The sequence below is a fragment of the Periophthalmus magnuspinnatus genome, chromosome 15 (genome assembly GCF_009829125.3).
Source record: "Periophthalmus magnuspinnatus isolate fPerMag1 chromosome 15, fPerMag1.2.pri, whole genome shotgun sequence".
Lineage (NCBI taxonomy): Eukaryota > Metazoa > Chordata > Actinopteri > Gobiiformes > Gobiidae > Periophthalmus > Periophthalmus magnuspinnatus.
In genome coordinates, this window is record NC_047140.1 from 13788788 (window position 1) to 13804968 (window position 16181).

The following is a 16181-nucleotide window of genomic DNA, read 5'->3' on the forward strand; positions in this document are numbered from 1 at the left end:
TGTTGCATATAACAGGAAGCTGACGTCCATGAATAGACCACAGTAGCCTGGGAGACTGAGACTGGTTGTCATAGATACCATAGCTCAGTTTGTGAAAGGAGCATAAAAAATAGCAGCATTAAACATAGACTTATCAAACTCACATGTATCATCTATCTATTTATTCATTTATTAACTTATTTACTTATGTATTTATTTACTTATGTATTTATTTACTTATGTATTTTTTTTACTTATCCATCTATTTATTTATTTAGCTATATATCCATCTATCTGTCTATCTGTTAATTTATTTAATTACGTATTTATTTATGTAATTATTTATGTATCTATTTATTTACTTATCTATCTATTTAACTATGTATTTATTTACATATTTATCTATCTATTCATTTACTTACTTGTTCATTTATGTATTTATTTAGCTATCTATCCATCTATCTATCCATCTATCTATCCATCTATCTATCCATCTATCTATCTATCTATCTATCTATCTGTCTATTTATGTCATTATTTTTTTATCTATCTATTTATTTAGCTATTTATTTATTTATTTACTTACTTATTCGTCTATCTATCATCTATCTATGTATTTACTTATTTATTTATCTATTTATTTATTTACTCATTTACCTATCTATCTATCTATCTATCTTTATCTGTCTATTTATTTACTTTATTTACTTATTTATTTATCTATTTATTTATTTACTCATTTACCTATCTATCTATCTATCTATCTATCTATCTATCTATCTATCTATCTATCTATCTATCTATCTATCTATCTTTATCTGTCTATTTATTTACTTTATTTACTTATTTATTTATCTATTTATTTATTTACTCATTTACCTATCTATCTATCTATCTATCTATCTATCTATCTATCTATCTATCTATCTATCTATCTATCTATCTATCTATCTATCTATCTATCTATCTATCTATCTATCTATCTATCTATCTATCTATCTATCTATCTATCTATCTATCTATCTATCTATCTATCTATCTATCTATCTATCTATCTTTATCTGTCTATTTATTTACTTTATTTACTTATTTATTTGCTCACTGAATCCACACAGAACATAATGTATAATCATAATCACATTCAGTCAGTGAGTTCAGTGCATGCGCAGAACAGGACACTTCTGGACGAGTTTGTTTTGCTGTTGTACTTTTATTTTGTATGTTTTGTATCCCTCTGACGATTGAGACATGAAGAGAAACACAAATCTAGCCTAAACCAGGTCTTTGGTGGCACGTGTTTTACTGTGAAACCCTCCACCCGATCTGCGCCGGTGCGTCTCCTCACACTCGCCCGCCCCTCGGACTCTCTCGCACGACCAGTCAGATCCCGTTTCGTCGAGTGCGGAGTCAGACACGGAGCTGGCACCGCCGCCGCTGCTCCTGGGTCCCTGCACCGCTTCACTGTCTCCACCTCTGCTCCACCACCGCGGACTCCCTGAGCAGCGCTGGCCGAGCAAAGACGCGCCATGGCCCGCGTGGTGGTCCCAGGGATGCCGGGGGATGACGAGGACGAAGGGGCCGTGGAGCTGCTGATGCTGAGCCGGCGAAGGAGCAGCAGAGCCCGGCGGAGGAAGAGGAAGGAGCTGTTCGTGTTCCAGATGTGCTTCGCGGGGCTGCTGCTCGGGCTCGCCACGGGGCTCCGGTCCGTGACGCAGGACGCAGGTACGGCACCAACATATGGCTTTTCCCTGGTTTTGGGCTGGATTTCTGCGGATAACTGGATTTAACACTGAGATAACCGTGGTCAAATGAGGAAACTGAAATACTTGGGTCCATCATGAAGTCTTGGTTTAGACCTGGTTCAGTCCTGGCTGGCTTTGTTTGATTCAATCCAGATGTAGTTTTGCCTATATTTTATTTATGGTGCTGTTTAGACCTGTTTTAGACCTGTTTCAGTCCTGGTTTAGTCCTGGTTCAGTCCTGGTTGGTTTCGTTTGATTCAGTCCAGATTGTAGTCTTGCCAATATTTTATTTATGTTGCTCTTTAGACCTAGTTTTGTCATGTCCATTGTACCTGTTAAATTCAGTCCACATCTAGTCTTGGTTCAGTCATATAGTTGGAATCTGGTTTATCTGATCAGTGTTCTATTGGTCCTGGTTTAGTCCTTGTTTAATCCTGATTTAGTCCTGGTTTGGTCCTGGTTTAGCCCTGGTTTAATCCTGTTTTAGTCCTGGTTTAATTCTGGTTTAATCCTGTTTTAGTCCTGTTTAGTCCTGGTTTTGTCCTTGTTTAGTCCTGGTTTAGTCCTGGTTTAGTCCTGGTTTAGTCCTGGTTTAGTCCTTGTTTAGTCCTGGTTTAGTCCTTGTTTAGTCCTGGTTTAGTCCTGGTTTAATCCTGGTTTAGTATAGGTTTAATATTGCTTTAGTCTAGTCATAATCCTTGTTCGTTGCAGATCCTAGTCCTGGTTTAGTACTGATTTACTAGGATATTTGTTTAACATTGCTTTAGTCCTTTGGTCTTGGTTTAAACCTAGTTAAGTCTTGGTTTAGTCCTGGTTTAGTCCTTTGATTGACATAACTGTATTGAAAAAACACTTCTCTCTGACGTTCGTGTTATGACTGAGGATTGGTGTGCTTTTGACAGTTCTGGCACTGATATATTTTGGCTTATGAAAAAAGACTTCACATCTGGATAGGACTAAATTGTGCTGCTACAAAATCATGAAAAAATAATAAGTTGTTTTGTAAGACAGATAAGCCTAATGATCAGTCTTTTAAATCAAATACTCTATTTCAAGATTTATGTCTAGTCACTCAATGGAACTTGTTTTGGAAAGGATTTCACTGCAATTTGGCACTGGTTAATATGTCTTACAAGTATATAACATACAGCTTTTGCATTTTAATGAAGGGGTATTATACTTCAACATATTTAGATCAACGTATTACCTTTAATTGTTTTGAAAATGCTATAGTCGCAGAAAACAACGTATTAACATTAAAAAAAAAAGTTTACGTTTTTTTTTTGATGCTCCTCGCTCCGTCCCCTTTTCCTCTGCGCTAAGTTACTCCCCCTTCAGAGCGGTATCGCAACACAATCAGCACCTTCCAGTGAAACTACTGCACATCAGAACAGGTTTGTGGAGTTGCAGTGTATTGTTTTGTATCAGTATTTTGCATATTTATGGAAAACTGTTGCGCAGTAGCTGGGTGACATGGACTTGTGGGCAAAGCTTTGGACAGAATCATATTGCTAACCATATGGAGGGTTCAAATAGTGCTCGGGAGAGATCGCTACATTACTCAAACATGCCTGGATGACCTAAGGATCTAAAACCTCTTCATGTTTTTGATGAGGGGACAACCTTATAACATGGTAGAAAGTTCCACAAAGCAGATTTATACTATACTATACTATACTATACTATACTATACTATACTATACTATACTATACTATACTATACTATACTATACTATACTATACTAATACTCCCTATTTAAAATCTAAATCCAGTATTTGGTTCATAAATGATTGGCTGTTTGCATTATGATTGGTTTGTTGTTTTGGATGTATTTTAGGCAGAATTAATTCTATTTTTCACATTTTTGTTAGGCCACATTTTATTTCGATGTCTTTGTTGGCTGCAGTGGTCAAGTTAAAGGTTGGGCTAGAGGTAGGTCACGATACTAACATTTCAAACTCGATTTCGATACTAAGAAATAGACTAAGGAATACCGATTCTGATACTACGATGATAATAAAAACACTCTTTATTTACAGTACAATGTGATTTTCAGCATTAGATAATAGTACTTTCTTTTATATTCCCATGTGGTCTTATATCTGTGTAATCCCGCAGTCGTCCAGGTAGGACCTATAGTGGTCCATGGTCGTATACTAGTCTATGTGTCTTATACTTGTTCTGAAACAGCTCAAAAACCTTTTCTATTCAGCAAAGGTTCATTACTTTTCTGTGAATGTGACTTTTTAGTATACCTGCTCAAATGCGTACCTAATTTTGATATAAATGTTAGTATGCATGTCTGTGGATACTTTACAGCCCTTTCTCTGGGCAATGCAAAGCTCATTTTTTTCTTTTACAATGATGGGATGAACCTTGAGCTCCTGAGGCAATAAAAAAGAAATGAAAACGGCCATTGGGAAAAATGTGTTGTCATCCATTTTAATCAGGAGCAAAAATAGGCTCTAAAATATAATTACATGAAGCCACTCAATCCATCACATGATCTGAAATGTCAATAACTCCAATCTGCCGGACTATATCATCTGCATTTAATGAGGTGGAAATCTACACATGAATATATATTAAAAACATCACAGCCTGTGTAGTATGATCTAGAGATGGGTCTGTTATCATAAACTGTGAATGGGTCAAATGCAGACAACATTTGCACCGCTGTTTGTAATTTAGGGGTGGACAATATTGACAAAATGTATGTCTCAGTATTTTTTTTTTTGTATTCTCAATAACAATATTCAGGAATGTCTGTAAATGTGTGAGAGAGAGCGTAGGAGAGAGACGTGTGAACATGAAAGCAGCAGACATAGCGACCTTTTCAAATCAGCACTTCAGAGGACGCAAGCGACACAAGAGGAGAGAGGGAGGAGGGAGGAAAAGAGGGATATAGAGGGAGAGAAGAGTAGAAAAGAGCGGGGAGGAGAGAGAGGGGCAACAGTGTGAGGAGCAACAGTGTGAGGAGCAACAGTGTGAGGAGCAACAGTGTGAGGAGCAACAGTGTGAGGAGCAACAGTGTGAGGGGCAACAGGAAGAGGAGAAAAGAGAGCAATAGTGAGGGGTGCAGGAGGAGGGGTGGTGGGTCAGGTGAGGTCAGCTGACAAACCATTTTGTACACTGCATTTCACAATATTCTGTTCATTTATATTTGCATGGGTCAAATCCTGTTTCACACCATACTGTAGTTGTGTCATTAGGCAACACACTTCACCTTGTCTTGGTATAGGGCAGGGCAGCTGTGGTTACAAGAGCGTGTTACCGTCACAGAGAGTGGAGCGAATCGATAATCAAAAAAGTGCTATAGAAATCAAATGCGTTATTGTTTATTTTGGAAAAAAAAACACCACAGCTGACTGTAAAAATTGGCATTGTTAAGGTTTCTTTGGAAATTTACATTGATTTACTTTTAACGACTTGATACGTAATACTCATTTTGATACAAGCACTTTTTTCTTAGACAATAGAATGTTATTTTCAACACAGACAGCTTAAAATATTTCTGATAGAGAGCAAGACCATTCGAAAACTATTCGGTAAATGTCAGATTTTTTCTTTATGTGTTTTTATTTTCAGTAGTATGTACGTCTGATGCTAGTAGACCTATTGACTGTAATAAAAGTTAAGTTCCAAGTTCACATTTTACACACTGACAAAAAGAGAAATATGAACTGACAAACTAATACAAGAATCCATTTTCAGAACATGTTTGTACAGATCTATACTGCAGGGTTAACAAAACAGGATATTTAGTTGTTTGTGGAGAAAATCATGGTACTTCAGCTTCTACTGCAGCCTTTGCAATTTGCTAATTAAATCCATTCATATTGCAGTTTTGATTCGATTGCGATGAACTTTGCAGCCCTAATGGTATAGATGTACTGCGTGTACTGTAGTTGTATGGTATAGGGAGTGTACTGGTCTCTTGTCTGAAGGAAAACAACAACATGCTCTCAGGGGCAAGTCTTGGGGGTGGGTCTATGGCATGTTGGAGGTGGGGCTTGTGAGCGACATCTGTAACTAATAATCCACTGCAAATGGTGCTCCACTCAATCCACTTTCTATGCCATGATCCTGAGGAGCTTTAGGTCACATGGTCCGTACACCACCGGACAATGGACTGTAAGGGGTCAGGATATTATCTGCTGTCCTAGGAATACTGTCAGTGATGGTTTTCCATAGGGTCCCTTATAATCCCTCTTGTTTAAAGTGCGTGTGACGGGTTAGGCTGGTCATTTCACTAAAATATTCTGAACATCATTATTTTAAAGATTTTTTTTAAGGTTTTGCCTAGTTTTTGGTGAAGTTTGTAGTTATACAGATATGACATACATAGAGATAACTGTAATCTAGCAGCCATAATGTTAACAAGGCCAGAAACTCATAACTATAGTTATGAGTAGAACACCTTTATCTTGTGAACTGTATGTTTAAACAGTCAGTAAAAAGTCCTTCCTTGTGTGTAAATTCTCCTACAGATGTTTGCGGTGAGGGGGTGTGTCTCTCCATAGACCTGACTTGTAACTTTTCTGGTCTCTTGAAATGGTCTTGTTTGCCTAAAGTATTTCGTTGTATAGCATAAAACTGCTTTAATTTGACATCTTATTGCAAATTTATGGTTTATCTTTAATATGTATGTAAGTAGTAGTACTTTTCCTAGTTAGGCCTGTCCTGTGCAGTAGTAGTATATTTCTCATGTGCAGTACTTTGTCACAGCAGTAGGACTTTGTCACTGCTGAGTCCCTGTGGGTTTGTGGGGTGAGTAGCCAATCCTCAGGGACCACAGGCCTCTGGTGGAAACCTGCAGCTGTTCTGGTTTCATCCTGGTTCAGTCCTGATATTGTCCCTGGTCCTGTCCCTGTCCCGGTTTAGTCCGGGTCCAATCAATGGTTCAGTCCTGGTGCAATCAATGGTTCAGTCCTGGTTGAATCCCGGTCCAATCCTGGTCCAACCCTGCCCAATCCTTGCCCAGTCCTGGTTCAATCCTGGCCCAGTCCTGGTTCAATCCTGGCCCAGTCCTGGTTCAATCCTGGCCCAGTCCTGGTTCAATCCTGGTCCAATCTTGGTCCAATCCTGGTCCAGTCTTGGCTCAGAGCCTGGTTCAGTCCCTGATTTAGTTTCCATTTTATTCTCCATTTTAGTCCCTGGTTCAGTCCCCAGTCAGTCGTGGTTCAGTCGTGGTTCAGTCGTGGTTCAGTCGTGGTTCAGTCATGGTTCAGTCGTGGTTCAGTCGTGGTTCAGTCGTGGTTCAGTCGTGGTTCAGTCGCAAAGCTCAGTCCTGCTTCAGTCCTCCTCACGTGGACCCTCAGCTCTGTCCTCAGATTCACTGCTTTTCAAACTCTCTTTGGAGCGTTTTACCTCCAGGAAATCTAATTGTAAAAGGTAAACCGCGAATGCCGCTTTGTTCACATGTGACCCGGGACTGAACCCGCAACCTGTTCTTTGTGTGTTGTTATTCCCGTGTTTTTAATGCCTGGACCATCTGCAGACCCAAGGCACTATAGCCACTAATGGGCAGTATCCAAAGGGTCTGGTGATGGGGTTATGTAACAGAGAGCGATGGGGGTGGGGGGTGGGGGTGAATGCATATTTTGAAGTACGATATATTGTTTCATAAAATATTACAATTAGGGATGTCAAGATTATTTGGTTAATAGCAGGCCTGTGGTCAACTAAAGAAATTCTCAGTCGACTAAAGCCACATCCTGCCGATCGATTGGTCGACTAAAAAGGGGGTGTGGCCAAAGCTCTCAAAACTATTACTTATCTCTATGTATCTTTATGTATCTGACCCTAACTGCACTGAAAGGAAATAAATCTTAAAACAAAACTTTGTCTGGCACTCTGAAATAATTGTATATTCATGTTTTTTCTTTATTATTTTGTTTTTTATTATTGATTGTACAGAGGCTAAAGTTCCTGAGTTAAAAAGCTTCTTAATTTCGGAGACAATTCTCTATATTACTGAACAGTGAACATAATAAACTCCATGTAGCCTACTATTCACTAGGGTGTCTGCCTCTATTTTAGTATAGTATTAGTATTTTTATTGAATTATTTATTTAGATACATATATTGCTAAAGATATTGCAATGTGCCTTAAATTGCATGTTAAAGTTATATTGACTGTTCAATTAATATTATTGCTCAGGCAACTTAAATTTGATGCATGTTTGAGTGTCAGCACAGAAACCTAACTGGCCCTTGCTGCCCCCTATAAAAAAAATAAATAAATACTCGCTCTCCCCCTGATGCCTTGAATGCATAAGGTAAGTGAGGAATAACTTTGAACCAACTTCAAACAGTTTAAAATGAATTAGTTCTGTTTTTCACATGTTAAGACACAAAAAGTCAGATACAGCCCTTTAAATTACTTTGAATGTGATCACATGACCTGTTGTAGATCACATGACCTCTGGCTGTTTGTGCGAGGTAAACAGTCTGCTTACGTGCGCAGTGTTTAGAGCCAGTGGGACAAAACAGCGTCAGGTGTGAGTCACTCAAAGCCACCACTTCATAGGTCGTGTGGTGTTCAGGAGTTGTAGGACAGCTCAGCGTCAGTCATTTCAGACTAGTCTCGTGTAGGGTTCATGGGCTGTAAGAGACCTCAGCATCAGTCATTTCAGAGCAGGCCCGTGTGGCGTTCAGGGACAGGTGGATAGAGTGAGTGGGATGCAGCGCTGGCATTGCCTCTGCAGGAGATGGTCTATTTTTACAGACACACAAATACAGACAGGACCAGGACTCAGCCTCTGTGTTTCATAAAGATACAGTTTTACTATAGAGGCAATGTACAGAGAATCTGGATACAGTATTATCAGCCTTATCTTCATTTTGTTTTCAATATCTTTTAGGCAATGAAATGTGTTTGTGCAGACATGTGGTTTGCCAGTACCAGCCTTACTCAGAAATGTAGTGTGTGGTGGCAGAGTGGTTAGCACACTCACCTCAGAGCAATAAAAATCCTGTGTGTGATTCCTTGGCAGTGTGGGGTCTTTCTGTGTGGAGTTTGCATGTTCTCCCTGGTTTCCCTCATCAACCCAAAACATACACAATTGATACTAGAAACTGCAAGATCTTGATAAGGCAAGCACATTTTAACTCTCAGGTCTACAACCAATCCTGTAAGAGTGCGTGGAGTCACCACTCTCTTGTTTAGGTGAAAGCTCTGAGTCAGGGCCTTTTCGGAAATCGCATGTGTTTCTGCCGATAGTGGTAACACACGCATGCTTTTAGGCTTAATATATCCTCTCGCACTCTGTAGCGGGGCGAGTGCGGTGTGAACCGAAACCACAACCGACCTCAGGCCGACCTACGTAGTCCATGCAAGTAAGTGTGCTTAGAATTGGGCAAAGGAGCGCTCAGGTCATGTATCTGACGGACTGCATCAACTTATTATCAGCCACACGTCTCCTCATCCCTGTGTCTGCATGTCACTCAAAAAAGCTTTTTCTGCTGTCACAAGTGCATACAAACCTCACGGTTTATTTAGGTGAAAAAAATGGTTACTGCATTTGCACATAGCACGAGGGAAGTGAGCGTGTGCGCACGTATTCACAGTGCTCTGTCCGCTTGAAGCATGTTGTCATGGAAATGAGTACGGCGATCAGCTCACGTGGCTCATGGTGCATGTTTGGGGTGAATGATGCACGATGCATGTGAACAACACTGACCCAAAAGAGAAGTAAACTGAACTAAATCTAGTGTGCAGTGAGGTGTGTGAAACATGTGTGAATACCACCTAAAACAGCTTTATGTTTCTTTCACTGTTTGTTATGTAGTTCCTATCACTGATTGGAGGAAAAATCACACATGCTCTCACTAGAAGAACAGTGGTTTCTATTTTTTTCACTAATACTGTGCAATTTGAAGAAATTGTGTGATCAAGTACTGCCATGTATTCTTTTGATTTAGCAAAGTAACTGTATTCTGAATACCACCAAATGAAACTGTACAGGTTCTCAAAATTAGTTTCTGAATATGTATTTTTTGGTACATGTATTCAGTTACTTCAACACTGTAAAGAGGAGTGCATTGTGATATTTCTGGATTGTCAGTTGATTAAAACTACTCCTGTTTTGTCCATCTGTTCCACTGTTCACTCTGCTCCTGTCTGCTAACTTCAAGGTAGGGCTGTGAGATTAATCACAATCAAATTGAAAACGCAATGAGCAAATAGCAAAGGCTGTAATTTTTGTAGTACCATAATTTCAACCACAAACAACCAGTTGTAATGTGATTCTTGTATTTGTTTGTTATTTTATATTTCAGTCTTTTTGTCAATTTTTCTGGACGTGTTTAAAATATGAACTTTGAACAGAATCCTGTTGTTAAAAGAAATCACAAATCTAATCACAATCTCAATGCTTGTCAGAAAAATCACACTTACATTACAATTTCCCAAATCTTTCAGGCAAAGTTGGAAATGTGACCTCTGCATTTGACCCATCCTTCAGTGTCTTCAGTCTTGGTCAGGACTACCATAGCTGGAGGATTTGACCTATTGTGCATGTTTTGGGTTGACGGGGGAAACCAGAGTGCTTGGAGGAAACCCACCCAGACACAGTAAGAATATGCAAACTCCAGGCAGAAAGGCCCAGGAGTAGAACCTGTGACCTTATTGCTGTGAGGCATGAGCACTAACCTTTCCACCATACTGTCCTCTTCACATAGTTCATTGTGTTCTGGGCTTTGAGCTGATCTTGCTTCACTTGATCCTGAATGTGTTTAATCTCAGACGATTGGACCACCTCTGCCCTCTTTCTTTCTCCTCCTCCTCCTCCTCCTCCCCTCTTTCTCTCTCTCTCTCTCTCTCTCTCTCTCTCTCTCTCTCTCTCTCACTCTCTCCCTCTATTCCTTGTCATCCTCTCTCCTTTCTCCCATTTCCTTCTCTTCCTCTCTTACCATCCTATAGCCCTCTCTCCTCTCTTTTTCTCTTTCTATTCCTTCTCACCCTTTCTCTCCCCTCCCCTCCTCTGCTTTTTTCTTTCTCTACTACCACTCTCCTCCCCTTCTGTAACTTCTCCCCTCTTTACCTTTCTCTTTTACCCATTGCTTAGCCCTCCCTCTCTCTCTCTCTCTTTACAGTCTCTCTCTCTCTCTCTCTCACTCTCTCCCTCTTTTTCTTCTCATCCTCTCTGCTTTCTTTACTACCTCTTCTTTGAATTCTCCCATTTCCCTCTCTTTCTCTCTTACCATCCTATAGCCCTCTCCCCTCTCTTTCTCTTTTTCTATTCCTTCTCACCCTTTCTCTCCCCTCCCCTCCCCTGCTTTTTTTCTCTACTCCTGCTCTCCTCCCCTTCTGTAACCCATTGTTTAGCCCTCTCTGCTCCTTTCTCTTTCGCTACAGTCTCTCTCTTCCTGCAGTATGCTTCCTCCCTCCCTCTTCCTCCTGCTTTCTCATTCTCTTCCTCTCTCTATTCCTTCTCACTCTCTCCTTCCCTTCTTGTTCAGCTTTCTCTCCTCTGTTCTCCAACTCTCAACTCCTTCTTATCTTTTCTCTTTCTCTTCTTTCTCTCATCCTTCTTATCTTTTCACTTTCCCTGTCTTTCTTGGCCTCCTCCTTCTCTCCATTCTTTCTCTCTCTCCTCCCTTTCTCTCACCATCCTTTTGCCTTTCCCTGATTAAATAATTTGTTGTTTTTCTTCCATCTTTCTGCCCCCCCTTACTCATCTTTTATCTCTATGATTAAATAATTAGCTGTATTTCCCTCTATCCGCCCATCCATCTCTCTCTCCTCTCTCTTTTTGTTCTTTCTCTCCCCCTCCCTCTCTTCCCTCTTACCTGTCTTTTATCCCTCTCTCAGATTTGTCACCCCCTCTCTCTCCTCTCCTCACTCTTTCCTCTCTCTTATCATTGTTTCTCCCTCTCCCTGATAAAATAATTAGCCCCCACCACCTTCTCACCCTCTTTCTAACTCTCCCTCTCTCCCTCTAATCCCTCTCTCTCTCTTTTGTCTTTCTCTGATTAAATAATTAGCAGTCTTTCCTCTTCTTTCTGATCCCCCAGCTCCCTCCATCTCCCTCTCTCTGACCATTTTTATTCCTCTTCCTGATTACGTAATTGCCTGTTGTCTCCCTCCCTCACTCCTTCCTTTCTCTTTCTCTGTTATCTCTCTCTGATTAAATAATGAGCTCCATCCCTCCCTTTCTCTCCTCTCTCGCTCCCTCTCTTCTCCCTCTCGCCTCCTCTCCCACCTCTAAATAATAATCCTCCCCCTCTCTCCCTCTCACTATCTCTCCTACTCTCCCTCATCTAAATAATTAATAAATAATAATAATAATAATAAATAATCTCTCTTCTTCCCTCTCTCTTCCTCTCTCTCCTTTCCCTCTCCTCCCTCTCCTCTTTCTCTCCCTCTCCCTCCCTCTCTCTCCTCCTTGATTAAATAATTATCTCTCTCCTTCCCTCCCTCTCCTTCCTCTCCTCTTTCTCTCCCTCTCTCCCTCCCTCTCTCTCCTCCCTCTGATTAAATTATTATCTCTCCTCGCCTCTTTGCTCTCCCTCTCTCCTCCTCTCCCACCTCTAAATAATGATCTCCCTTCTCCCCCCCTCTCTCCCTCTCACTATCTCTCCTACCCTCCCTCACCTAAATAATTATCTCTCGCCTCCTCTTTTTCCTTTCCCTCTCTCCCTCTCTCCTTTCTCTTCCTCCCTCTCCTCCCTCTGATTAAATAATTATCTTTCTTCTTCCCTCTCTCTTTCTCTCCTTTCCCTCTCTCCCTCTCCTCTTTCTCTCCCTCTTCCCTCTCCTCCCTCTCCTCTTTCCCTCCCTCTCTTCTTCCTTCTCTCTCCTCCCTTTGATTAAATCATTATTTCTCTTCTTTTCATCTCTCCTTCTCCTCCCTCTCCTCTCCCTCCCTCTGATTAAATAATTATCTCTCCTTCCCTCTCTCCCTCTCCTTCCTCTCCTCTTTCTCTCTCTCCTCCGTCTGATTAAATAATTATCTCACATCCCTCTCTCCACGCCTCATTGCTCTCCCTCTCTCCCCCTCCTCCCCCTCTCCTCCTCTCTCTCTTCTTCCTCTCTCCCTCTCCCTTTCCTTCTCTCAGATTAAATAACGATCTCTCTCTCTTCCCTCCCTCTCTCCCGTCTCTTTTGTCTCTGATTAAATAATTCTCGTTAGCGTAGCGCGTTAGTGTAGCACGTTAGCCGCGCGCTCCCTCTGGTTTTCTTCACATCTTCTCTAATTGTAACATATAATCTTTACCTCCTCCCGGTGGTGGGGAGTGTCGCGCAGTTGGCTCTGTTCAATTATTCAAGTCCAGGTTCAATGAACCGTGTGGAGATGACGGGGGGATGACAGGAGCAGCGGGGACGACAGGGGGACAGGAGAGACAGGAGAGACAGGAGAGACAGGTCCCACTGACTCTGAGAACCAGGGTGCTGAACTTAACCAGTTTTTATACTGCTGTGCTCAGGCAGTGTTGGGGAAAAATACTTTGAAAATGTATTTAGTAACAGAATACTGAATACCTGCACGGAGATTTATGTATACTGAATACCTGCATAGAAATTTATGTATACTGAATACCTGCACGGAAATTTATGTATACTGAATACCTGCATGGAAATTTATGAATACTGAATACCTGCACGGAAATGTATGAATACTGAATACCTGCACGGAAATGTATGTATACTGAATACCTGCACGGAAATGTATGTATACTGAATACCTGCGTGGAAATGTATGTATACTGAATACCTGCGTGGAAATGTATGTATACTGAATACCTGCGTGGAAATTTATGAATACTGAATACCTGCGTGGAAATTTATGAATACTGAATACCTGCGTGGAAATTTATGAATACTGAATACCTGCGTGGAAATTTATGAATACTGAATACCTGCGTGGAAATTTATGAATACTGAATACCTGCATGGAAATTTATGAATACTGAATACCTGCGTGGAAATTTATGAATACTGAATACCTGCGTGGAAATTTATGAATACTGAATACCTGCGTGGAAATTTATGAATACTGAATACCTGCGTGGAAATTTATTTTGTAAGTGGTTTGGTTACGTGGGCCAATCAGTGTGGTGTAATTCAACATGTGAAAGTGATGTATTTTAGTTTAATTTTAGTGTAAAAATCAACCCAAAACATGCGCCATATGTCAAAGCTTTTGGCTAAGGAAGTTCTAAAATTCATTAGAATGGAGGAGATCTCTCTGGAACCTCACGTATATTATAGTGTGTTTACAGTTTAGCACAAAATCTTCAAATCGTAGAGTCTTAATTCAATCCATGCATCTTCTCTTTCAACCCCCCCATTGCGTCCCGTGTTTGCCTGTCCCACACGGGGCTCTGAGAGGATTGTGTCTGTCCTTGTGTTGTCCTCATTCTGTTAACAGCCTCTGTACAATAAACCCACCATCAAATCATCAAATCATATGGACTTTAAGGGACAAAGGAGACCAGAGAATCAGCGACAACCAAGGGTGTAACTTGGAAATCTCAAATCATATGAGCTGCATCTTTATATGATGGAGGACGCGGGGACAAATCAGAGGCGGAACATGGAAATCTCTAGAGATGTAGTGCTTTAGTTGTCGATTAATCGGTTGATGGAGTCTTCGTCAAATCATTTTATTTAGATTATAGGGATTTATATGGGACAACAGCTGAAAGGAGAAGGTATTTTTTGGTATTTCTATGTAAAAAGGCAGATTAAACTCATGATTCACAAAGTAATTTGTCTTTATATAAATACATTGTTTCCTAATACTTTTTTTTCTGCATTAATAGTTATTTTTGCATGAACTCCCGTGCAGGTGTAGTCTTTTGAGAGCTTTTGCCACACCCCCTTTTTTGTCAACTAATCAATATGCAGGACTTATCTTTACTCGACCAAGAATTACTTTAGTTTTTAGTCCACTACAGCTCTAGAAATCTCACTGTTTGATAATTATTATGATTCTCACAAATTCTAACAATTCTTAGGGCTACAATGATTAAACAACGAATCGTGACAAATCGACTCTGAAAAAATAAGCGTTGTCATATTTTGATAATCGTAATCTGTATCTGGACTACACAGCTTTATTGTCAGATAATCAGGAAGTACGCAGTTAGCATGCCAGTTGTCGTTGACATTACCGTGACAGCAAAACTCCATCCTGGTTTCTGAGAGTTGTAAAAATCACTTTGGTGAATAACTTTGGACCAGTGTTTTGTTTTTCATGGTTTTAAGACCGTAAAAATCAGGCAGCTTTATGTTCACATCATAAATCAGTCCAGACTCTTGATTGAGTAGTAGTTTCCTCTTGTACTTTTTACTCTAACTTAAGTAATTTCTCGGACTACTACTTTGCGTTTGTGTAATCATTTTGAAGTAACTGAAGTCTTACCTGAATACAATTGTTTTGCAGTACTTTTAATATGGCTAATAATACGCTATTTGCACATTGACTTTCTCCTCTCCTCTGTAGTTAGACCTTTAGTATGTCCCTCTCTCCTCGTTTAACACTGATGCCCTCCCAGTCTTGCAGCAGCTCATTTATCAGCTGCACTTTTGTGTCCAGACGAGAGTATTTTTAGAGCAGTGAAAAGATCAGATCATCCCAAAGGACGAAGCAGAGACAAATGTTTAAAAAAAACACTTTGTCTAGACGTGTGTGAGAGGCGCTGCAGTAAATTAACATGTTTTCAATGTTTTTGTGCTGTTTTTGACCCTGAAAAAGTGTAAGTTTTATCATTACAAGACCATTAATCGAGTTTTATTATTCGTTTAAGCATATTTTATGAGCATTTGACTTTGCCCCTGACAGAAAGCAGATGTGTTTTGAAAAGTGTTAAACAGTCTTCAAATGATAATGTGAAGATATTAGCTGTTTAAATCAAGTTGTTTTTATCACTTTGTCCTACACATAAGGAGAGGAGTTTGCATGTTCTCCCTGTGTTTTTATGGTAATATTTAAAACGTTAACGGCCCTGTATCCATGTGTTTGAGCAAAATATGTCTTGCCCCATTAAAGATATATTGTATAAGCAGCTCTTGAGGTCAAAATAAGTCCACTGCGGTCTGTGTTTCATTGTCCAATAATCAGGAAGTGTGTGTTAGCATGCTAGTTGTTGTTTGCTTTACAGTGACAGCAAAACTCTGGTCTCTGAGAAGTGTGAAAAGTGCTTATAAACTCATTGTGGTTAATAATTAGGATGCTCAGAATGCAAAAGAGAAGTGAAGAATGACTTTAGATCAGTGCAAAAATAAACTCATTCTGTTTTTCATGTTTTTAAGACCTTAAAAAAATCAGGTACAGCACTTTTTACAATAATGCTCCAGCTTGGTACTCCTACTAGGGCTAAACAGTATTGTAGAAATAAACATCAGCATTTGACTGAAATCTGAAATGATAAACTAATCCAGGAATCCCAAGCATTTCAGAACATGTTTGTAGAGGTCTAAACTACAGGGTTAGCAGCTTTTACACAAA

At 40.1% G+C, this 16181-nt stretch overlaps 1 protein-coding gene across 1 annotated transcript in view; it reads left to right on the plus strand.

Moving 5' to 3' along the window:
* Window positions 1-1505: 1505 nt before the first annotated feature.
* Window positions 1506-16181, plus strand: part of slc24a3 (solute carrier family 24 member 3) — a 58683-nt gene continuing 44007 nt past the window's right edge. The window contains exons 1-2 of the mRNA XM_055227476.1: window positions 1506-1706; window positions 9137-9166. Of these exons, the coding sequence (XP_055083451.1) occupies window positions 1506-1706; window positions 9137-9166 (231 nt within the window). The remainder of the gene's footprint in view (window positions 1707-9136; window positions 9167-16181) is intronic.